The sequence below is a fragment of the Thalassophryne amazonica genome, chromosome 10, assembly GCF_902500255.1.
Source record: "Thalassophryne amazonica chromosome 10, fThaAma1.1, whole genome shotgun sequence".
Classification (NCBI taxonomy): Eukaryota; Metazoa; Chordata; class Actinopteri; order Batrachoidiformes; family Batrachoididae; genus Thalassophryne; species Thalassophryne amazonica.
This window is the reverse complement of record NC_047112.1, coordinates 46408404-46432529: the sequence shown is the minus strand read 5'-3', so window position 1 is coordinate 46432529 and position 24126 is coordinate 46408404. Positions and strand designations below refer to the sequence as shown.

The following is a 24126-nucleotide window of genomic DNA, read 5'->3' as shown; positions in this document are numbered from 1 at the left end:
TGTGATCTGGCGCTATATAAAAAAAGTTGATTGATTGATTGATTGAAGGTGCTTCACACAAGTAAGGTCTAACCTTACTAACCCCCAGAGCAGCAGTGGTTAGGAAAACCTCCCTCTGAGGAAAAAACCTCAAGCAGACCAGACTCAAAGGGGTGACCCTCTTCTTAGGCCATGCTACAGACATAAATTACAGAACAATTCACAAAATAAATATACAGTTGGTGCACAGGACAGGAGGGTCTCCAGCACAATTACCACACCCATCTCTGGATGGAGCTGCACCTTAAACAGAGAGAAAAAACAGAATCAAGCATCAGAAAGACAAGAAGCACAGTATAATTTGTCAGCATTAAACAACAAGAAAAACAGAAAATACTAAGGTGATCGCCACCACTAGCCCTGAACTTCACTAAAAGACCCAGAATTTAGGTAAAGTTGAGGCCGCGGCCTGCTCCATTTCCTCGTAAAATGAATTTAAAAAGTGAAAAGCGTACAACTATACTATGCCAGTATGATAGCCATACGAAAGGGTAAATAAGTGCGTCTTAAGTCTGGACTTGAAAGCCTCCACAGAATCTGTTTTATTGATGCAGGGAGATCATTCCACAGAACAGGGGCAAGATGAGAGAAAGCTCTGTGACCCACAGATCACCTTAGTATTCTCTCTGTTTTCGCGTCGATTTACTAGGTTTTCCGGCCTACTGATTCTGCTCTTTTTCTCTCTGTCCAAGGTACTGATGACGTCACACAACACTGACAGCTGCACACCACAGGGCGCTGGACTGACCTCAAGATGCCATGTCTGAAGCTGATGCAGCACACTGCAGTCAGCCATTCAAATAAACTTTGTCGCAGTGACAGGCCCACTGATGGCGTGATGGACAATCTCAGGCCTTGCACCCCAGGGCACTGGATGACCCCTTGCCTGCGGTGTAAATGTTTGTGTGGTATCTCAACAATTTCACTTTGTTTTTGATGTTGCTTTGGTTTCCTGTTTTCTGTTTCTTCAGCTTTGTAAAAACCTTGTAACTGTTAGAATGGCCTAAGCAGTGGGTCACTTCTCTGAGTCTGGTCTGCTTGAGGTTTCTTCTTCAATATCATCTGAGGGAGTTTTTCCTTACCACTGTCACCTGTATGCTTGGTCTAGCGGTTGGTAAGGTTAGACCTTACTTGTGTGACGTGCCTTGAAGCAACTTTATTGTGATTTGGCACTGTATAAATGAAATAAATTGAAATTGATAAATTGGATCACTGGAATCAAGTTGGGGGGGGGAGGGGAATCTCAAAAGGTCTTTGGGGACCTCAAGGGTTTTGGAGGATCTGTTTGTAAACTCATTTCATTGAACCTTTGGAATGACTGGATTTTGGTGGGTTTTCTGAGTTCTGTTTTTGAAAACTCACTGAACCTTTGGAATGACAGGACCTCAGGAGGTTTTCTGAGTTCTGTCTTTGTAAACACAGTGGACCTTAGAAGGACTGGATGTTGGCAGGTTTTCTGAGGCCTAGCTTTATAAACTCACTGAACCTTTGGAATGACAGGATCTCAGGAGGTTTTGTGAGTTCTATCTTTGAAAACTCACTGAACCTTTGGAATGACAGGATCTTAGCAGGTTTTCTGAGTTCTGTCTTTGTAAACACCCTGGACCCTTAGAAGGACTGGATCTCAGCAGGTTTTCTGAGTTCTGTCTTTATAAACACACTGGACCTTAGAAGGACTGTATCTCAGGAGGGTTTCTGAGTTCTGTCTTTATAAACACACTGAACCTTAGAAGGATTGAATCTCAGCAGGTTTTCTGAGTTCTGTCTTTGTAAACACACTGGACCCTTAGGACTGGATCTCCGCAGGTTTTCTGAGTTCCGTCTTTATAAACACACTGGACCTTAGAAGGACTGTATCTCAGCAGGTTTTCTGAGTTCTGTCATTATAAATACACTGGACATTAGAAGGACTGGATCTCAGCAGGTTTTCTGAGTTCTGTCTTTGTAAACACACTGGACCCTTAGGACTGGATCTCAGGAGGTTTTGTGAGTTCCGTCTTTATAAACACACTGGACCTTAGAAGGACTGTATCTCAGCAGGTTTTCTGAGTTCTGTCATTATAAATACACTGGACCTTAGAAGGACTGGATCTCAGGAGGGTTTCTGAGTTCTGTCTTTATAAACACACTGGACCCTTTGGACTGGATCTCAGCAGGTTTTCTGAGTTCCGTCTTTATAAACACACTGGACCTTAGAAGGACTGTATCTCAGCAGGTTTTCTGAGTTCTGTCTTTATAAATACACTGGACCTTAGAAGGACTGTATCTCAGCAGGTTTTCTGAGTTCTGTCATTATAAATACACTGGACCTTAGAAGGACTGGATCTCAGCAGGTTTTCTGAGTCCTAGCTTTCTAAACTCACTGAACCTTTGGGAAACTGGAGGTCAGTGGATTCTGTTGGATATCAGTGGGTTCTGAAGGTTCTGTTTGTAAACTCACGGGATCTGTGGATTTTAGGCTATCTCTGTTGGTTTCGGACTTGTACTTTTGTGAACTCACCATGGATGTCTTTCTGGGCGATGTTCTGCGTCCGTATGAGCGAGGACAAACGGCGGACGTCTCCTTTAAACACACACTCGTGCACCGGGAAGTCCGGTGTGGTTCGGATGATAGGGTTTTTGTTGTTGTCATCGATGACATCCCCCGTCGACAGCGAGTTAGTGTTCGCATTGATCTGCTGCTGGTTGTGGTGCTGCTGCTGCGTGGACTTGATTAACTTGTGATTGCTGAAGATCTTACTGGCCCTGCTCTTCTGGTTGGTCTTGGTGGAGGTGAACGTCCCGGTGGCTGCCTCCTCGTCCGGTTCCAGTAAATCCTCCTCCTTACTCGGCCTGTGGTCTTTGCGCAAGGATCGGATCTTCTCTCCGGTCATTTTCTAAGCACTTGACGGTGGCGGAGCAGAGGGTGTCGCCGCTGACGAGGACCCTCCGGGCGAACTGATGTGATTCGCCGCTTGGAAGTCGTCAGGCAAGCGCTGGAAATTGTACAACATGAAAACAACAAACCCTCCAAGGGAATGACAAAAACGACGAAAGGAAAGAAGTAGCGGCTCCTCCTTATCGACTTTACTGTAAAAACTAGGTCCTTTTGTCGACCAAAACTGTTACAGCTTCAGAACATAACTCCAACCTCAGTGGCCGTACCGTTTCGGCTGCTGCCTTCCGCCTCAAGGTATCGCGAGAGTTCATGAAAGGTTACTATTGTTCATCTTTTATTATTATTATTATTATTATTATTATTATTAATAATAATAATAATAATAATATTCCGTGCAAAAAGTCAAACACTGCTAAACCAATTTTCTCCAAACTTTGAGGACTTGAGATTTCAAATCATGTCAAACATAATATCACGTTAGTACTATTACTGGTGGTCATAAGAATGACAAGAACTGATGATTTTTAACGTTTTGAAATGCGTTCAAGTATTTTAAAATAATGTATTTTTGACTTTTGCATTTAAAATCTGTCGTCACTGTAATTTTGAAAATGAATAACAAAAGTATAATGGTACTGCCATTCCATCGAGCTGTGATGTGCGTAAAGGAGAACCCTGCCAATAAAGTAGGCAGAGGTTTGGAAGCTGTTACAGTGAAGTACTGCGCTTCACTTTTTCTATATTTTGTTATCTTCCAGCAGCCTTATTCCAAAGTGGAGTAAATTCATTTTTCCCCTCAAAATTCTACTCACAACACCCCATAATGATGAAATGAAAAAATGTTTTTGGAAATTTTTGCAAATTTATTACGAATAAAAACTAAGAAATCACATGCGCATACGTATTCACACCCTTTGCTCAATTCTTTGTTGATGCAACTTTTGGAGAAATTACAACTTCAAGTTTTCTTGAATATGAAGCTTGGTGCACCTATCTTTGGGCAGTTTTAAGTCCTCTTTGCAGCACCTCTCAAGCTCCATCAGGTTGGATGGGGATTGTCAGCACACAGCCATTTTCAGATCTCTCCAGAGATGTTCAACTGGATTCAGACCTGGGCTCTGGTTCGGCCACTCAAGGACATTCACAGAGTTGTCCTGAAACCACTCCTTTGATATCTTGGATGTGTGCTTAGGGTCATTGTCCTGCTGAAAGATGAACTTTTGGCCCAGTCTGAGGTCAAGAGCGCTCTGGAGCAGGTTTTCATCCAGGATGTCTCTGTATTGCTGCATTCATCTTTCCCTCAAACCTTACTAGTCTCCAAGTTCCTGCTGCTGAAAAATATCCTCACAGCATGATGCTGCCACGCTTCACTGTAGGGATGGTGCCTAGTTTCCTCCAAACATGACGCCTGGCATTCACACCAAAGATTTAAATCTTTGTTTCAACAGACCAGAGAACTTTGTTTCTCATGGTCTGAGAGTCCTTCAGATGCCTTTTTGCAAAATCCAGGCAGGCTGCCATGTGCTTTTTACAAAGGAGTGGCTTCTGTCTGGTCACGCTACCATACAGGTCTGATTGGTGGATTGCTGCAGAGATAGTTGTCCTTCTGGAAGGTTATCTCTCCACTGAGGTTCTTGGTCACCTCCCTAACTAATGCCCTTCTCCCCCGATCGCTCAGTTTAGATGGGCAGCCAGCTCTAGGAAAAGTCCTGATGGAGGCTACTGTGCTCATTGGCATCTTCAAAGCAGCAGAAATGTTTCTGTGCCCTTCCCCAGATTTGTGCCTCAAGACAATCGTGTCTCGGAGGTCTACAGACAATTCCTTTGACTTCATGCTTGATTTGTGCTGACATGCACTGTCAATTGTGGGATCTTATAGGTGTGCGCCTTTCCAAATCATGTCCAATCAACTGAATTTACTCCAGGTGGACTCCAATTAAGCTGTAGAAACATCTCAAGAATGATCAGTGGAAACAGGATATGCACCTGAGCTCAATTTTGAGCTTCATGGTAAAGGCTATGAATACTTACGTATATGTGATTTCTTTGGGGGTTTTTTTTGTTGTTGTTGTTGTTTTGTTTTTTGTTTTTTTAATAAATTTGCAAAAATCTCAAAAACTTTTTTCACATTGTCATTATCTGGTATTGTGTATAGAATTTTGAGGAATGAATGAAAAATGAATTTCATCTATTTTGGAATAAGGCTGTAACAACAGAATGTGGAAAAAGTGAAGCACTTTGAATACTTTCCGGATGCACTGTAACACTTAAAAAGGTATACATATAGAAATCATTTTGAAATAAGAGAAATAAGGTGACAAGAGCTGTGATGTGCCCTTCTCCCCAAAATAAGACACACATGCCCCCACCCCTCCCAACAATAAATAAAATACAATAAAATGAAAGTATATGCTGTACAATTGAAAAAGATGGACTATGATTGTGAAAGGAAGCAGGCTGAATTTATAGAACACTTTCTCCCCCTGTGGGTTATAGATGGAAACACAGCTACAACCCCAGTTCTAATGAAGTTGGGACGTTGTGTGAAATGTAAATAAAAACAATACAATGATTTGCAAATCATTGTATTCTGGAGGAGGTGATGGTCTAGTGGTTACGGCGTTGGGATTGAGACCAGAAGATCTTCGGTTCACTTCCCTGACTGGCTGATCTGACTGGAAAATCACTAAGGGCCCTTGGGCAAGGTCTTTAATCCTCTATTGCTCCCGGTGTGTAGTGAGTGCCTTGTATGGCAGCACGCACCCTCACATCGAGGTGAATGTGAGGCATTATTTGTAAAGCGCTTTGAGCGTCCGATGGAGATGGAAAAGAACTATATAAATGCATTGGTAAATGCATTTATATAGTAAATACATTTCTGCATTTACCACAAATCCTCTTCATCAGCCAGACAGGTACATTTCAACATTGAACAATATGCGACAATCTGCAACAGCATCAAAGTCAGTGAGCATAAACGTATAATGTAATATAACCAATATATATAAACTGAACATGTTGTAAGTCTGTGAGTTTGTAGACACAGAATCTCATACTCTTGTGGAACTGTTTATCTAAACTTAAAATAAATTTAGATATATTGTCAAAATAAATAAAACAGAAAACATGCAGATGTCTGAAGTAGCCTGTTGCAGTACAAACAAAATGGTCATTCCAAGTAAGATGAACACAAACCAGGCAAGGAATATTGGTTCATTTATTCATGCATATTCTGTAGAGTGGCGTCATCAAGCCATCTTCTCCATCTGAGTCTGCGTGAGCACTGCCCTTGTGGGTCCTTGTGGGTCTGTAAAAAAGAGACAGGTGGTGACGTTTTATGACTTATCATCCAGCCTGATGTGACGTTTGTCATAATTGGGCAGCGCAGTCTCGTTTGAGGTACTAAAGGGGTAAAATATGACGTATATGATGCAATTTTTCTACTTCCGGGGACAGAAATACGGAACATTCTCTGAGTTTTTGGGCAAATTACATGCCCAAAAAATTACATGCTCACAGTGGACATGCACCTAAGATGAAAATTTCAGACCTCTCCATGATTTCTAAGTGGGAGAACTTGCAAAATCGCCAGTGTGTTCAAATACTTATTTTCCTCACTGTACAAGTCAACTTATCAACTGGAAGTTCTCAGCTCTTTGTGCTGTTTTACAGACCTTCTTCACTCATGGATATGATGACATCATGGCAGACAGAGACATCTTCCACAGCAGCACCTTCTTCCTTTTCCACCAGCATCTCCTCAGCTCTCACCTCCTCACATTCCACGTGTTCCTCCTCCTCCTCATTCCTCCTGGCTGAGGACTCCTGTGCGGAGCTGCTGCTGTGGCCACTGAGGAAAAGTGGCAAAATTAGACCAATGTGGTGTTTCTTTTCATGCTGACTTTGCAAAAGTGAATAAAACCAGTTAAAACAATGTTCCAAAAGCAGCCCAATTCTTACCAGATGGAAAAGGTTTCGTGGCCACCAGAGGAGGGCACACTCACATCCTGAGAGTGGAAACAGTAGAATGAGATGGTCAGTGGTTACAAACGCTGTACTGGCAGCAACAATGTGTCTGTGTCTGTGACAAATGTTTTTGTGACTGCGATGTTCTCTCACCTTCAAGGCAGGTTTTCACCCTGGCTGCTTCCACCTTCTTCCGATTCCTCTTGGTGATCAGACTCTTCCACAGACTCTTGGAAAACAAATGTTAGAAAAGAGTGGACGTCTGCGTCTGATGCACCGTCTCCTGCAGGGAGAGAAAATGACGAGTTCAATGCATGCATTGAACATGAACACCCTCCATGTATCAAGTTAACTGATAAACTGTAAGTTCTCAGCTCTTTGTACTTATCTTACAGACCTTCGTCACTCACAGACGCAATGACATCACTGCAGACACAAACATCTTCTGCAGCAGCAGCTTCTTCCTCCATCTCCAGCCTGTCGTCAGTTCTCCCCTCCAAACATTCCACTGTTTCCGTCTTCTCCCCATTCCTCCTGGCTGAGGACTCGATTGCAGAGCTGCTGCTGCTGCTCCTGAGAAAAAGTTTGAAAATTAGACCAATGTGGTGATTTTTTTTTTTTTTTTTCTGTGCCCTGAAGAGGACCATGGAAAAGAACCACTCATACCAACAGTTTGGTGCTTCAGGAGCTTGTACAAGTGATTTAAAGGAACCTGCTGCATTCACCACCATTTCCATATTTTGCAAACATTTTTTACAGTCGTCCAAAATATTGTAGGAATCATGCACAATCAGTCTGTTGTTGTCTGAACCAACATTTTTCAATAACTGACTGTACTCATATATAGTTCAAGTTTGAAGCCATTTTCACGCTGAACTGTTTTGTTTTTTTGTTGGCCACAGTGACGTATGGCCCTCACTATAGGTTCCCATTTCCTGGCTTCAACAAGTTCTACTGTTTACACTTCAAAATGATGCCATGTTCTTGATTGAACACTTCTGAAATCTGGGCGGGGCATGTGGCCTTATATGATATTAGGCTGTTAATTATGCTAATTAAAAGTCAGGAAGACGTGCTGATTTACACACAGGTGCCATTTATCATTTTTACAGATGTTGCTTAAGGTATCTGAAGTCAGGAGTGTTTGCTGAAGAAGGTTATGTGCACACTTGTGTGAGCCCATCATATGAAAACAGGAAGACAAATATAAGATATGAATATGAAAATGTTTGTGCATGAGGCCCAGTGTTTGGTTCTGGGTGTTTGGTCGTATGGGTGTCTGTGAATACAAAGACAAGAGTCATTAGGAAATGTCCCCCGGTCCCCACAAATCAGTCACACAAAGTGTTGGGGGAATCATCCAAGTACACCCTAATGCTAAATATGAATTCAATGGGCCTACTGGTTCTTGAGATATCGTGCGAACAAGGGTGACAATGACAATATCTTGAACATCACACTGTGACCCTGTAATTAACTCCAAGGTCTCCGTAATCTACTGCTGTTGGGGAATCACCGAAGTACACCCTTACGCAAAATATGAATGAAACAGGTCAACTGGTTCTTGAGATATCGCACTAACAAGTGAAAACGGATGGACAGACGGACATGCTGACTGCTACTAGGGTTGCCACCCGTTCCTTAAAATACAGAATTGTCCTTTATTTGACAATTAATTGTCATTAACAGTTTCACGTTACTAAAGTAATTAAACCTTTAAGTATGACTAAATGGTTTTTTTTTTCTCAAAATTAAACATACCAGTCCTTGGGTGGCCCTGAGGAGCTGTGGTGGGCATCCTTTATTTTAATTCCTGAAAGGTGGCAACCATAATTGCTACATCCCCCTGTATTTCATACGGGGCAGGGATAAAAATGTGCATGAAGACACACAAGCAAAGATGTATAGCTAATCCTCCACCTGGTGCAAACTCTGGAGATTTGTTTGTTTGTTTTTAGTTAGATGATTTCACCGTCTGCATGATGTTAAATTCAGGATTTGATTAATTTCAGTCTGTTTATCTACTTGTACATCGACTACAGCAGTATGTAGGATAAAAATGTAAAGTTTTGTCATAAAACATACTGCATCCGGCTCCAAAAAAAAAAAAAAAAGAAAAAAAAGTCGTCACAATGAGGCACATGTTGAACCATGCAAGGCACAGCGTCCCCTGTTGGCCAGTTTAGAAACCTCCTGAATTCATGCAGATATCTGCAGTTGCTCATCATACATGTGTTTTTCCAGGAGGTGGGCAGCTTTCTGTGGAGAGGATGAATCTACCTGGATGATGGACGAGCTCCATCAACAGACGAGTCCCTGCTCCAAGAGTGCTGTGGTGACCCGACTGGTTCCTCCCTCTTCATTGACAGCTGGTGCTTTAGTCTCTGTAAAAAAACAAAAATTCAAAAATCCACTCAAATGTTTTTGTCCATCAATGACAAAATGACACATTTTTTTCTGTGTTTGATCTCATTTGAACCATTGCAGATGTCCAATGTAATTAACGTGAGCGTGTTTCCTGCACATACAGTACCATTTGAGCAGCTGCTTTTTCCTCCAGCTGTGCCTCCTTCAGCAGACGTTTGTTGCAGTTTTCCTGTTGCTGCTTTTGTACACATGCCACTTTTCGAACAGTCATATTTTTTCTTATCTCTCTCTGATTGGTAAAGAAGTCCTGCAGGTTGCATCTGATCCTCTCAGTCTCCTCCCTCTGTGCCCTCTTCTCTGCCTGGCGTCTCTTCCTGTCTATTTTTTGCTGGGCGGGTCATGTATTTTTGGACTGCATCACCATTGTAGTGCTTTGTCTGTCCACCAGCTGAACATTTACATAAAGATGAGATGTTACAAATGGAAATATGTGGCCTAATTTTCATGTTGAATAATAACCACAAGTGTATCAGAAATCAGTTCCTGGAAATATTACAAAAATACAAGCATTGGGCCAAAATTTGACCTTGGCCTGTGACCTTGACTTTCAGCCAAATTTTCTCAAAATCAAATCACTTTGTCCTTGGCTGGATCACAGTCATCCCACCAAGTTTGTTACTAATCAGGGCAAGCCTCAGAGTTATTTTGTTCAGACAGACAGACACACAGGGCCAATAACAACATCCCCATTATCTTTACTGCTGTGTGTGGTGGATATAAATGTGAGGACAAAAAATGACTGAAAGGAGAAAAAAGAGTGAGACATGAAACATTGCTCGTGAGCTGAGTGTTACATTTTTGCCTTTTTGTCATGTCTCAGTAAAAAGAAGTGATGCTTACTGACAGAATCTGGAGGTCCAACTGCAGCAAAGTAACTGGAAGCAGTTATTTCTTGGTTGGAGGTATCTTGGTTGCACTTTTTGAGAAATATCAATTCTTTAATTTTGAAAATTTAAAAAAAAAATTGTCTGGTGTATCGGGTACTGAATGGGCTCACCTCACCACCTCTTAATGAATTTATTTTAAAAAAGTAACAGTGAGACTAGTACTCGGTCCACAGTGCAAGGGGACTGACTGTATGGTACAGTTCCCAAATTCCACATTTGCACAAAATGTGCTTTCTATCAAGGGCTGTTCCAGTTGGAGCACTCTACCAATTACAGCTAGAGAAAGCAATACGTATGTTTTATTTAAGAGGGGACTAAAAGAATGACTCCTTGATCAGCAAAATTGTGAACATTAGTTGAGTTTTTAGATGACGAAGGAGAGTGTATCGAGGTGTGTGTAAAATGTTTTTTTTTTTTTTATATAAATGATCAGCATTTTAATATTGAGGCACTTTAGTAATAGTGTTGACTGTGTGTCATTTCGTTTGTACTGTCAAGTTAATTGGTTATAGTAGTGTTTGTCTTGTAAGGTGTTGTATTGTATTCTATTATATTGTATTCTTTTGTATTTTCATGTATGTTCTGTGTTGGTGGTATTTTTCACTCCATGGGGCTGCAGATGGAAATTAGCCTTGAGTTAAATCCGGCATATTTACAGCACTTGTCTGTTCATTAATATGCATTGTCCCATTCAAATGAATTAATAAATGAAATGAAAGGGAAAACCAACTCTCCTGTAGTGATGTTTCATTCTTTCAGTGCAACTATTTCTATATTATCCATCATGACTTTTGTTATCCATCCACTTTTGTTCATGGTATACACACACACACACACACACACACACACACACACACACACACACACACACACACACACACACACACACACACACACACACACACACAGAAAGTGTCAAAATACAAAAAGAAAGAAAGGAAATAAATCAAATAGCTAATTATGGCAGACATAGATTAGGAGGGATGAAGGTTACATTAAATGGAGAACAAAAAGAAGGAAATGAGAGAATCAGCTCGGTTATTACTCAAAATTGTTGACGTTCTAATTAGCCGTCTTTGTGCAGTCCGCATAACTTGTAAGTGGTAAGATGGTTGCCCGTTTGTTTCAGTGGTTTGTAGGGAGTGTGTGGGCCAACGAGCTATCCAGTATTTTTTACAGATCAGTGACCGCCATCACTCCTCCTTCCAGCAGAGGGCAGACTCTGTCACTGAGGGGCGGAGTTCCTGCTCCCAGCAGCCAATCTGCTTGGTCTGAAAGGTCCAGACTTGTCATTGTTCACATCGTTTGAAACAGAAGTGAGAACTGTTTCAAATAGTCAGTCCGCACCAGTGGCAGCCATCTTTGTTGTTTAGAACCCTGCCCCATATGAAACAAACAATTGTGACTGGTTTGGCCCTATTTTCGTCTGAGAGTTAAACACAATGTATGTGAGGGAAACCAAATGCTTTTACAAAGCAGATTCATTTGCAAAGTGAATGGGTCTGGTTTATCAGGTGAAAAATTTATAGTAAAATTTCTAACACTGATCATTGTTTTGTAATGAGTCATGAAATTTTGCTGTGAACACATTTTAATAAAGCCTCATTAAATTTTTTTTTAAAAATCTGCTGTCTGTTGGACGTTAAACAAGAAGTACTTGAAATGTTTTCCCAAAGGAACACTGCATAACTCACCCTGGCAGCTGACCATGGAGACATCTTCTCGGGGTGGAGCGGGACAGGTACCATTCTAGCCTGTGTGTTGTGTGGGCCGCTGAAGAGGAGGTACTGCTGGGCCACCACCACAAGATGGCGCCCTGCTTGAAGTGCGGGCTTCAAGCACGAGAGGGCGTCGGAGCGACCAGGAGTGACAGCTGTCACTCATCATCCGTACCAGCTGTCACTCATCCACTACTCATCACCAGCACCATAAAGGCCGGACTGCAACTCCACCTCCCCGCCGAGAAATCAACTACCAATCAGGTAACTTTCTCTGCTGACTCAAAACATTGAGTAATAATCTGTACTTCTTTGCAGCCGTTTTCCTGTGGTGTGTCCTTATCTGTGGGATTGGCGTTTGGTGTGATCAGCGACGGCTTCGCTTCACACTCCAACCAGATAAGTGATAAGGAGCTGCACGAGTGTGTGATTGGAGGTGGAGGTTCTCCCTCCTTTGCTGAATACAGACTGTGGGATTACTGAGTGTGCGACCTTACACTCATCAGGACTGTCTCTGTTCTCTGCCAGCAGTACCGGGTCTGACTGTTGAAGACAGCGGCCACCTGGGGCGCAGGGCTTGGCGACTCCGGTGTTCTTCAGCTCCGTTGGCGGTGGAAGCTGTGTGGATCCGGCTTTTCTCTCGCCAGGCGTCTTCTATCGTCGAGCCTGCCCACACGTCACCTGGTGTATGATTGACAGTCACTGTATTGTTATTGTCTGTACATCGTTGTGTGATTCACAACATTAAATTGTTACTTTTTGGCTTATCCATTGTCCGTTCATTAACGCCCCCTGTTGTGGGTCCGTGTCACGACACTTTCACAACACTGTGACCATGGAAGAGCATCAAAACACACTTGTATACGCCTCATCTGCAGGGAGGCGACACAGATCTCAGCATTTATGCTTTAATGATTTTTTTCATTGGCTTGGTGGAGACAAATTGTCAAACTGAGACTCAGGCGACCTGAAAGACAAAACCAATCAGAGCACAGGCCCTACACCGCTGCCACTGCTCCTTCCAGCAGAGGGCAGACTCTGTTACTGAGGGGTGGAGCTCCTGCTACCAGAAGCCAACCTGCTGCTTTACTCCTTGGTCTGAAAGGTTCAGACTTGACATTGTCCACATCGTTCAAAACAGAAACAAAAACTGTTTCAAATAATCAGTCCGCACAAGAGTCCCTTTATACTAAGAACAGTGACATGACAAGCCTCTCCCCCCACCAAAAAAACGGTCACGTGACTAGTGGTGCCATCTTGGGGCCAAAATAGCGTTCGCTGTTGAGCTATCTGCATGTAAATCCATCTTATTTATTTATTCTCTGAAAATGCCAGGTTGTTGACACTCACAAATCGACACAACAAGGGGTCCAAGATGTACTGTTTCAAATAGTCAGTCCGCAGCAGTGGCGGCCATCTTTGTTGTTTAGAACCCTTTTCTGGTGCTACTCAGTGAGACATCACATAAGGCCCCCCCACCCAATATGAAACAAACAGTTGTGATTGGTTCGGCCCTGTTTTCGTCTGAGAGTTAAACACAGTGAATTTGTCCTAGTTTTGATTGATCTATACCATCAGCCCGAGGGTAGTAGGTCAAGCACATCCTTGGTGTATACCAGAAATCCCTGAGAAGAACCCAGAGATTCCATATAGTAGCCCGACAACCAGCCCTGAACTGAGCCAGATACTGGCCTCTCTCTTTAAATGGACTGCATTTATATAGCGCTTTTCCATCTGTGTCAGACGCTCAAAGCACTTTACAAATAACGCCTCACACGATGTGAGGGTGCTGCCATACAAGGCGATCACTGCTCAGTGGGAGCAATAGGGGATTAAAGACCTTGCCCAAGGACCCTTAGTGTGATTTTCCAGTCAGGCTGGGATTTGAACCAAGGATCTTCTGGTCTCAAGCCCAATGCCTTAACCACTAGACCACTTTAAGGCCTTGTCTATAAAAAGACCAACATAAAAACCACATGCTTGGAGTGCGGGCTCCAAGCACGAGAGGGCGCTAGACCCAGAAGAAGTGACAGCTGTCACTCATCCTCTGCACCAGCTGTCACTCGTTCATCATCACCACCATAAAAGCCGGACTGCAACTCCACCTCCCCGCCGAGAAATCGACTACCATTACCAAGGTAATTTCTCTGTGAACTTAAGACTGTGTATCTGTCTAAACTCTTCTTTGCAGCCGTTTTCCTGTCGGTGAGACTCGTCTGTGGAGGTGGCGTTTGAGGTGTTCAGCGACGGCTTCGCAACACCTCCCACCCAGATAAGTGCTCAAACAGGAGCTGCACGAGTGTGTGCTTGGAGGTGGAGGTGCTTCAACACACGATGCACAACACACAAACCCAAATTAAGCACCAACTGGTCAAAATGATGCCGATGTCTGGCTGGACCAAGAACCATCATTTCAGTCTTATCCGAATTCAAGAGTAGGAAATTACTAGACAACCAAGAACGACAGATATAAGGCAGTCTCACAGATATAAGGCAATCTCACAGATATAAGGCAATCTTCCAAGGCTTTTATATGAACAAGATTACCAGCAGTTATCAGCATGTACAATTGAGTATCATCAGCATAACAATGAAAGGCAATCCTGTAATGTCGCAGAATATGCCCAAGGGGCACTATATAAAGTGAGAAAAGCAAGGGGCCTAACACAGACCCCTGTGGAACCCCAAATTTCATTTTACCAAGGCCAGAAGTAGTGTTATTATACACAACACAATAAGAAAGACTGGACAAGTATGATGTCAGCCAAGCAAGAACACTTCCAGTAATTCCAAAGTAATTTTCCAGCCTATCAAGTAAAACACGATGATCCACAGTATCAAATGCAGCACTAAGATCCAAAAGCACTAAAACCATCGTGGTGTCCGAATCCATTGCACACAGAAAATCATTCACCACTCTGGTAAGTACTATCTCTGTGGAGTGATGTTTTCTGAAAGCAGACTGAAGTGGCTCAAAAAGATCATTCTCAATGAGATGGTCTACAAGCTGCCATGAGACCACTTTTTCCAGAATTTTAGAACAGAATGACAGATTTGATATCGGCCTGTAATTACTCAATACACTAGGGTCAAGACCAGATTTCTTAAGCAATGGTTTAATCACTGCAGATTTAAAACACCCAGGCACAGAACCAGAGCTTAATGAAAGATTAACAATTTCCAGCACAGTCGGCCCAAGAATGGGCCACAAGTCCTTGTTGGTATAGGATCAAATAGGCAGGTTGTGCGTTTTGTAGACATCACGAGCTTTGCTAGTGCATCTAGTGAAATAGTATCAAATTCTGTAAATCTAGGTGTCACCTCATTATTAACACCCACCTCCACAGCAGGGTGCAGAGACTGAGCCAAAGCATGTTTAGATACATATGCTCAATCTAATGTCTTGAGAAGTCTTGAGCTATAAATGGAGAAGGACTAACAGGTGACTGACCATGGATAAGAAATGCTACAGTATCAACAAAAATTTTGAGTTGTGCTTATTTTTATTGATCAAATCCGAATAGTAAGCCCACTTTGTAGTCCACTTTGCTTATACTCTGCAACTGCATCATGCCATGCAGAGTGGAACACCTCTAATTTAGAGCTATGCCACTTCCGTTCCAGACCTCTAGCCTTCTGCCTGAGGTCCCGCAAGTAACCATTAAACCAAGGCGACTGCACTTTGGGAAGGCAAGGCCTTAATAAAGGAGGCGCAATCTCATCAAGTGTACTTTTGAATACCGAACCATATACATTTGATTGTTTATGTACACTAAACTTTAAGACAGTCCGTCATCCGAATTGAGGCAATGTGAATGTGTGTGTGTGTGTGGGGGGGGGGGCAGTGTCCTGCGCGGCCGTTTTTTTGTTTTTTTTCAGAGACACACTTATGAACAATTAACACACCCACGTGTTTGCAGTTACGAGGTCTATTAGAAAAGTATCCGACCTTATTATTTTTTTCAAAAACCATATGGATTTGAATCACGTGTGATTGCGTCAGACAAGTTTGAACCCTCGTGCGCATGCGTGAGTTTTTCCACGCCTGTCAGTTGCGTCATTCGCCTGTGAGCAGGCTTTGAGTGAGGAGTGGTCTAGCCCCCTCGGCGGATTTTCATTGTCAGGAAATGGTGGAATGATTTTGGCTTTTTTTCCATCAGACTTTTTTCAGAAACTGTTAGAGACTGGCAGCTGGAAACCATTAGAAAAATTTATCTCGCTTTTGGTGAAAATGTTACGAGCTTTGTAGAGAATAAGGAGTGTTACTGTCGCTTTAAGGATGGCCCCCAGTGGCTGTGGGGCGCGCCGCACTCCGAAGCCGCCATCGACAGGCTGAACGACCATTTCATTTCTAAACGGATGGCTGTCTGGATCCGTGACCATCGTGTGCCATTTCTCTGGTTATCACAAGAGCTGGACATCAACCATTTTCCGGCAGATTTCACTTTTAACAAGAGATTTTGTCATGGAAAGCGGAGCGGAGGCTTCGCGCGTCACGATGGATTCGCTACTGGAGCAAAACAAAACCACCTCCGTTTTGGTCTCACAGGACGGCTTTGAGATGGTGTTCAGACAGCTGTCGGTGGTTTTTCCATCGAGTGATTATCCGAGAAATTGTGGATGTGCCTGGACATGCCAGAACATGTCCCGTGAGGCTTCATCACGGCGTTGCTGTGCGCCATGCGGCACCGCCGCGACGCGCGAAGCCTCTGCTCCTCTTTCCATGACAAAAACTCCTGTAACAGTGGAATGTGCTGTTCATTTCCAAACTGGATGCTGTGTTTTATCTGGGACGTCGTCTGACGAGCACAGGAATTGTGAAAAGACGTGGACATCAGCACTTTTTCGGCACATTGAGACAGACGTGTGGAGGAATTCCGTGTGTCACGGCGGTGTCGCATAGCGGACAGCAACGCCGTGATGAAGCCTCACGGGACATGTTCTGGCATGTCCAGGCACATCCACAATTTCTCGGATAATCACTTGATGGAAAAACCACCGACAGCTGTTTGAACGCCATCTCATAGCCATCCTGTGAGACCAAAATGGAGGTGGTTTTGTCTCGGTCCAGTAGCGAATCCATCGTGACGCACGAAGCCTCCGCTTGGCTTTCCATAACAAAATCACTTGTTAAAAGTGAAATCTGCCGGAAAATCGTTGATGTCCAGCTCTTGTGATAACCAGAGAAATGGCACACGATGGTCATGGATCCAGACAGCCATCCGTTTAGAAATGAAATGGTCGCTCAGCCTGTCGATGGGGGCTTTGGAGTGCGGCGCGCCCCACAGCCGCTGGGGGCCGTCCTTAAAGCGACAGTAACACTCCTTATTCTCCTTATTCTGTGCCCACACAGGTGCTGACCATGCTGGGGTTCCTGGCAACAGGGGCATTCTTGCAGGAGCTGGCCAATTAGTCAGGAGTGTGCCAGTCAACCTTGAGCAGAGCCATGCCAGCTGTGTGGAATGAAATCATCTGAATGTCATCCAAGTACATTACATTCCCATACAATGCTGTTGAACAGGCCAACATTAATGCACCATTTGAGGCGAGAGCCTGTGTCGCCTAAAAATTGCTCCGGCCTGCCTTCACTGTGCATGCATCTGAGACTGACTCTCTACACCCAAAGCAATCAAAGGGAATATTGTTGTTATTAACCATCAGATGACAAATTAAAACCTCTTAAATCATTCTAAAGTCAGTTTTAAGCAGAAATGTGGCCGTTTTAAGCAGAAAGGAGGCGATAATCACCTCATTTCACTACTGACAGACTCAGACGTGCTGCTGTGGTGCTCTAATCGCTTCCTTCATCTTTAATTATGAAATAATGCTGAATTTATGTGAAAATGATTGTTGTACAAAAGCTTCAGATATCTGTCGCTGAGCTAGATGATGACTGGAGAGCAGTTTTAAGCAGAAACGAGGTGATAATCAATGAATCACTGCCGACGCTCAGAAATGAGTCATGTGCAGTGAAGGCAGGGGGAACTGATTTTTAGAGGGTATCGTTCGGTCAGCGACATCGGTTTCCAAAATGTAATTGGAGCTAATAACTGTACACATATTGCTATAAAGGCGCCATCACAGGATGAATTTGTTTTTGTTAATAGGAAACATTTTCATTCCATCAATGTTAAAATCATATGCTGTGCTGCTTTTGATACTGTTGACCATAAAATTTTATTACAGAGATTAGAGCATGCCATAGGTATTAAAGGCACTGCGCTGCGGTGGTTTGAATCATATTTGTCTAATAGATTACAATTTGTTCATGTAAATGGGGAATCTTCTTCACAGACTAAAGTTAATTATGGAGTTCCACAAGGTTCTGTGCTAGGACCAATTTTATTCACTTTATACATGCTTCCCTTAGGCAGTATTATTAGACGGTATTGCTTAAATTTTCATTGTTACGCAGATGATACCCAGCTTTATCTATCCATGAAGCCAGAGGACACACACCAATTAGCTAAACTGCAGGATTGTCTTACAGACATAAAGACATGGATGACCTCTAATTTCCTGCTTTTAAACTCAGATAAAACTGAAGTTATTGTACTTGGCCCCACAAATCTTAGAAACATGGTGTCTAACCAGATCCTTACTCTGGATGGCATTACCCTGACCTCTAGTAATACTGTGAGAAATCTTGGAGTCATTTTTGATCAGGATATGTCATTCAAAGCGCATATTAAACAAATATGTAGGACTGCTTTTTTGCATTTACGCAATATCTCTAAAATCAGAAAGGTCTTGTCTCAGAGTGATGCTGAAAAACTAATTCATGCATTTATTTCCTCTAGGCTGGACTATTGTAATTCATTATTATCAGGTTGTCCTAAAAGTTCCCTAAAAAGCCTTCAGTTAATTCAAAATGCTGCAGCTAGAGTACTGACGGGGACTAGAAGGAGAGAGCATATCTCACCCATATTGGCCTCTCTTCATTGGCTTCCTGTTAATTCTAGAATAGAATTTAAAATTCTTCTTCTTACTTATAAGGTTTTGAATAATCAGGTCCCATCTTATCTTAGGGACCTCGTAGTACCATATCACCCCAATAGAGCGCTTCGCTCTCAGACTGCAGGCTTACTTGTAGTTCCTAGGGTTTGTAAGAGTAGAATGGGAGGCAGAGCCTTCAGCTTTCAGGCTCCTCTCCTGTGGAACCAGCTCCCAATTCAGATCAGGGAGACAGACACCCTCTCTACTTTTAAGATTAGGCTTAAAACTTTCCTTTTTGCTAAAGTTTATAGTTAGGGCTGGATCAGGTGACCCTGAACCATCCCTTAGTTATGCTGCTATAGACGTAGACTGCTGGGGGGTTCCCATGATGCACTGTTTCTTTCTCTTTTTGCTCTGTATGCACCACTCTGCATTTAATCATTAGTGATCGATCTCTGCTCCCCTCCACAGCATGTCTTTTTCCTGGTTCTCTCCCTCAGCCCCAACCAGTCCCAGCAGAAGACTGCCCCTCCCTGAGCCTGGTTCTGCTGGAGGTTTCTTCCTGTTAAAAGGGAGTTTTTCCTTCCCACTGTAGCCAAGCGCTTGCTCACAGGGGGTCGTTTTGACCGTTGGGGTTTTACATAATTATTGTATGGCCTTGCCTTACAATATAAAGCGCCTTGGGGCAACTGTTTGTTGTGATTTGGCGCTATATAAAAAAAGTGATTGATTGATTGATATGTGATGCGCAAATGCGTCTAACGAACATTGTGGCTAGGTGGCCTGGTTCAGTGCATGGCTCATTCATCCTGACTAACAGTGTGGTTGGGAACAGGCTAGAGGCTGGCACAGTGCTCGATGGCTTCTTGGTGTGTAAATAGTTTATTTGTTTAATTGTCCTGAATGAAAACCAGGGTGGGCACATTTGGGCAGCACATTCAAATAAGTTTTTGTTCTTATTTTTGTTTGTTTCTTGGTGGTGAAACTAGAGCTGCAGAGTTCCTAACAAGCCATTTGTCTCTCTGTATTCAATTTGTCAATAAATGTGTACGTGAAGTTGTGAATGTCACACACCATTATCTGCAGCGCATGTCTGCATTTGTTAATAGTGTGGCTAACTTAAGTGGCGTATTGTATTCTGCCTTCATCTGACCACAGGGGACCGTGACTACCCATGAAGAATGTGACTGAACCCAACACCGACCACAAAGACAAAGTACTGTTTAGCTGTTGGTTTTATATGAAGGCATGGAAATGAAGCATTATGAAACATAGGCATTTATTTGTAAGATACCCCAAGCATCTGAAAGATTTCCTCTACAGGTATCCAGGTTTTGGAGCAACACATGCTGCCGTCCAAGCAACGTCTTTTTCAGGGACGTCCCTGCTTATTTCAGCAAGACAATGCCAAGCCACATTTTGCATGTGTTACAACAGCGTGGCTTCGTAGTAAAAGAGTGCGGGTACTAGACTGGCCTGCCTGCAGTCCAGAACTGTTGCCCATTGAAAATGTGTGGCACATTATGAAGTGCAAAATATGACAACGGAGACCCCGGACTGAAGTCGTACATCAAGCAAGAATGGGAAAGAATTCCACCAACAAAGCTTCAACAATTGGTGTCATCAGTTCCCAAACGCTTATTGAGTGTTGTTAGAAGGAAAATTGATGTAATACAATGAGTGTCTGAGGCACAGTGAATCAAAAATTGTAAAATCAATTTTAAACACCTGTAAATTAAACTTGGGGAAAAAAAACACAGCCTTATAAACAATAACTTGCTGTATTAAATCCACAATAGAATGACCTAAACCTATGCATAATGTGCTTATGCTGCCACAAAACCACATTTCTGATCCACTGTGCCCCAGTTTCCCCTACTCATATGTTCTGATATAGTCAGGGTGGGATAGAGCAGAAATCGAGATATTATAGGCAACATTTATGGTCAGACTTTTTTGTTTTAAAATAAAAAAGTCTGTTTCAGACTGTTTATCAGATCAGTGCTAAATAATTGGAAATGCAGAATCTACATTTTCTCCTCCCAAGACGTGTCCCTGCAGCCGGTTTCACTGCATTCCGCTCATTTTAGAGATATCCTACTAAAAACAAGAGTCAACTCCTTAACACAGCTAATAAAATGAAACAAAGTGTAAAATTGTTGGCCTTGTTATTTGTACCTGGTTCTTTCATGTAATTTACTGCCCCTTACCAAGAACCAAACCATTGTATTCCTCATTTTGAGTTTATTAAAGGTCACATTAGAAACCAGGCCTGGGACCCTCACAGACAGTGTCCATGTTGTGAAAGGCCCCTAAAACGAGTCATACAACACTTTTTATACCTTGTGGGCATCACTTTAGGTGTGGTTTAGTCTCACATTTAATCTTACTGGCTCTCACCAACAGGGGAGGATCTCCCTGTTTCTGAAACTTGGACATATGATGGAAGTGAAACTTAACTTATATTTCTCAGAACTTCCAAACAAATAACACAAATACTTGATAGCTAACATAAAATAAAGAATTAGCACAGATATTATCTAACAGCCTCATCACTGATGAGGATGACACAGAGTACAGAGGGGTGACACAGGACATTGTGGATTGGTGTCAACGGAACCGCCTTCACATCAATATGGGGAAAACCAAAGAGCTGGTGGTGGATTTCTGCAGGCACAAGCACTCTCCACCAACATCGGTGAAGATCCAAGTAATGGATATTGAGATAGTGGACTCTTACAAGTACCTGGGTGTTCACCTAAACAATAAACTGGACTGGTCAAACAACACTACTGTGCTTTATAAGAAAGGCCAGAGCAGACTCTACCTGCTGAGGTGAGTCAGGTCCTTTGGAGTTTAGGGGACACTCCTGAGGACCTTCTTTGACTCTGTAGTGACATCAGAGTGGTTTGCTGGAGCCGCAGTATTAGAAGGCCAGCTCTGTCCTGGGAAGTCTCTTGGACTCAGTGCAGTAGGTGAGAGAATAGAGGATGATGGCTAAGCTGTCATCCCTGCTGGAGAACGCCTCCCACCCCATGCGTGGCACCCTGACTGCATTAGAAAGCTCCTTCGGTGACACCCTATGAAGGAGCAATATCACAGGTCCTTCCTTCCTGCTGCTATCAGACTCCACAACCAGCACTGTTCCCAGTAGACCACTCAGATCACTCAAATCATTAATATCGTTATAGTAACAATTTTTCAGCCATGTATATATATATATATATAGTTACACCGCAGAGAACTTGACTTATTTTGGTAATATATATGACTGTATTTTGGTAATACAAGGTCTGTCAATAAAGTAATGGTCCTTTTATTTTTTCAAAAACTATGGATTTCATTCATATGTTTTTACGTCAGACATGCTTGAACCCTCGTGCGCATGCGTGAGTTTTTCCACACCTGTCTGTGACGTCATTCGCCTGTGAGCACGCCTTGGGAAGGAGTGGTCCCGCCCCCTCGTCGGATTTTCATTGTCTGGAAATGGCGGAATGAAAAGGACTTTTTTTCCATCAGAATTTTTCAGAAGCTGTTAGAGACTGGCACCTGGAAACCATTCGAAAAATTTATCTGGCTTTCGGTGAAAATTTTACGGGCTTCACAGAGAATAAGGTCTGTTACTACAGCTTTAAGGACCCCTTTAAGGAAGCTCGGCGCGCCGCGCTCCAAGCTGCGACAACGCGGCACAAGCCACCGGACCATTTCTAAACGGATGGCTCTGTGGATACGAGACCGTCGTGTGCTCTTTCTCTGGTTATCACAAGAGCTGTGTTGTGTGTTGGGGGGTGTGGCTGGATGTTTTGGTGTTCTTTTCTTTTCTTTGCTCCTCAGGTGGTATGGAAACTGATTTGTCTGTGGAGAAGGTGCTGGCTGAAGAATCCTCACCCTCATCAACATCATGTGAAGCACCTGTGACTGGTGCTCACATGCAACCTTAAAGACTTTCAGCTGAAGCAGATAATTGGATGGCGTTCTGCTTTTAAGGCATGTGTGATTCAAGCAGAACTGCCGGGAACTCTACCTTGTGATGTTCGTTTGTGAGACGCTGAGGACCGCACCTGGGTTTGACACATCGAGCCGTGAAGCAAGGAAGGGTGAGGACACATGCTGTCAGCACACATTAAAGGTAATTAAGTATTTGACTAATTGTTGATAGTAACTTGGTGTTTTGTTACACAGTATACTTGAATTGTGATGAGAATTGTGCAGCTTGCTTCTCACTGCTGTGGCGTGCAGGATAAGTGATCCTCCACTTGTTGTGAGAAGCTGCTCATTTGCATAAAGATAAAAAGTACAGACCTGAATGTGTTGCTGATAGCGTGTGTCTTTTGAAAGATATTGTTGTAACTGCTGACTTACCTCACATCTTCTTTGCTTCACAGAGAGTCAGTTTGTCGTGTCCACCTGGGGGGTGTTTGTCTGGTGGTAGTGGGTCCAGGAGCGCCGGACTTCTCTCCTTGCGGGCGCTGGAGAGCGTGCCAGCAGTCACTCCTCCAGAAGGACGTTGGTTTTGGTTTTGTACATTTTATTTAGGCACAGGTGAAAAATAAATTGTTTTTGTTGTTGGAACCGCTTTCTGGTTATTTTTAGCGCTGGGTTCTGTCTGACGCAGGTTCGCTCCTCAATCCGCGTCGACACATAACAGTAGTTCCCGGCCATTCCATAATGGACCCAGCGGCAGAAGCGGTTCCTTTTGTCGAAAAAGTTCAAGAACACTTGGAGAACATACGGGAGCAATTACAGCATCTCGCGAACCAAATTAAACAAACAGACGCCCGTGTTACGGAGCTTGCAGCGCAAGCCGTTCTGCTTCCTGCTGCTCCAGCTGCGGCACTATCGATACCGGTGCCGATAACTCCGTCACCCACAGGTTGGAACGCCGCAGTTTTACGAGGCGTATTTGTAGATGGGTTGGGTGAGTCATTGAAAGACGAGCTGGTAGTCCGTGACGAGCCAAACGAATTAGATGAGCTAATATCGTTGGTGATTCGTCTAGATGATCGGATGAAGGAGCGTGGACGCAAGAGAGGACGCCCATCAGAGCGGGTTTTTTCGTCTCGGGGCTTTCCCCGACACAGATCTGGGCCGCCTCTTCTTTGCCCCACTGAGGCTCCTCCGACGGGACCTCTGGCTCCTCCTGTTGACGAGCCCATGCAGCTCGGACGAGCAGAGATTACTGTATTGCCCCGACATGTAAACGTCAAGAGAAATAATGGTGACGTGTCTCCAAGTGTTCCGGGACAGGCAACATAACACACATAAAAAAAAAATT

General features: G+C 43.3%; 1 protein-coding gene across 1 annotated transcript in view; it reads right to left on the bottom strand.

The window, feature by feature from the left end:
* Positions 1-3209, bottom strand: part of LOC117518101 (ankyrin repeat domain-containing protein 13C-A-like) — a 105145-nt gene extending 101936 nt beyond the window's left edge. Inside the window, exon 1 of the mRNA XM_034179164.1 lies at positions 2540-3209. Within this exon, the coding sequence (XP_034035055.1) occupies positions 2540-2912 (373 nt within the window). The 5' untranslated portion in view covers positions 2913-3209. The remainder of the gene's footprint in view (positions 1-2539) is intronic.
* Positions 3210-24126: the final 20917 nt, after the last annotated feature.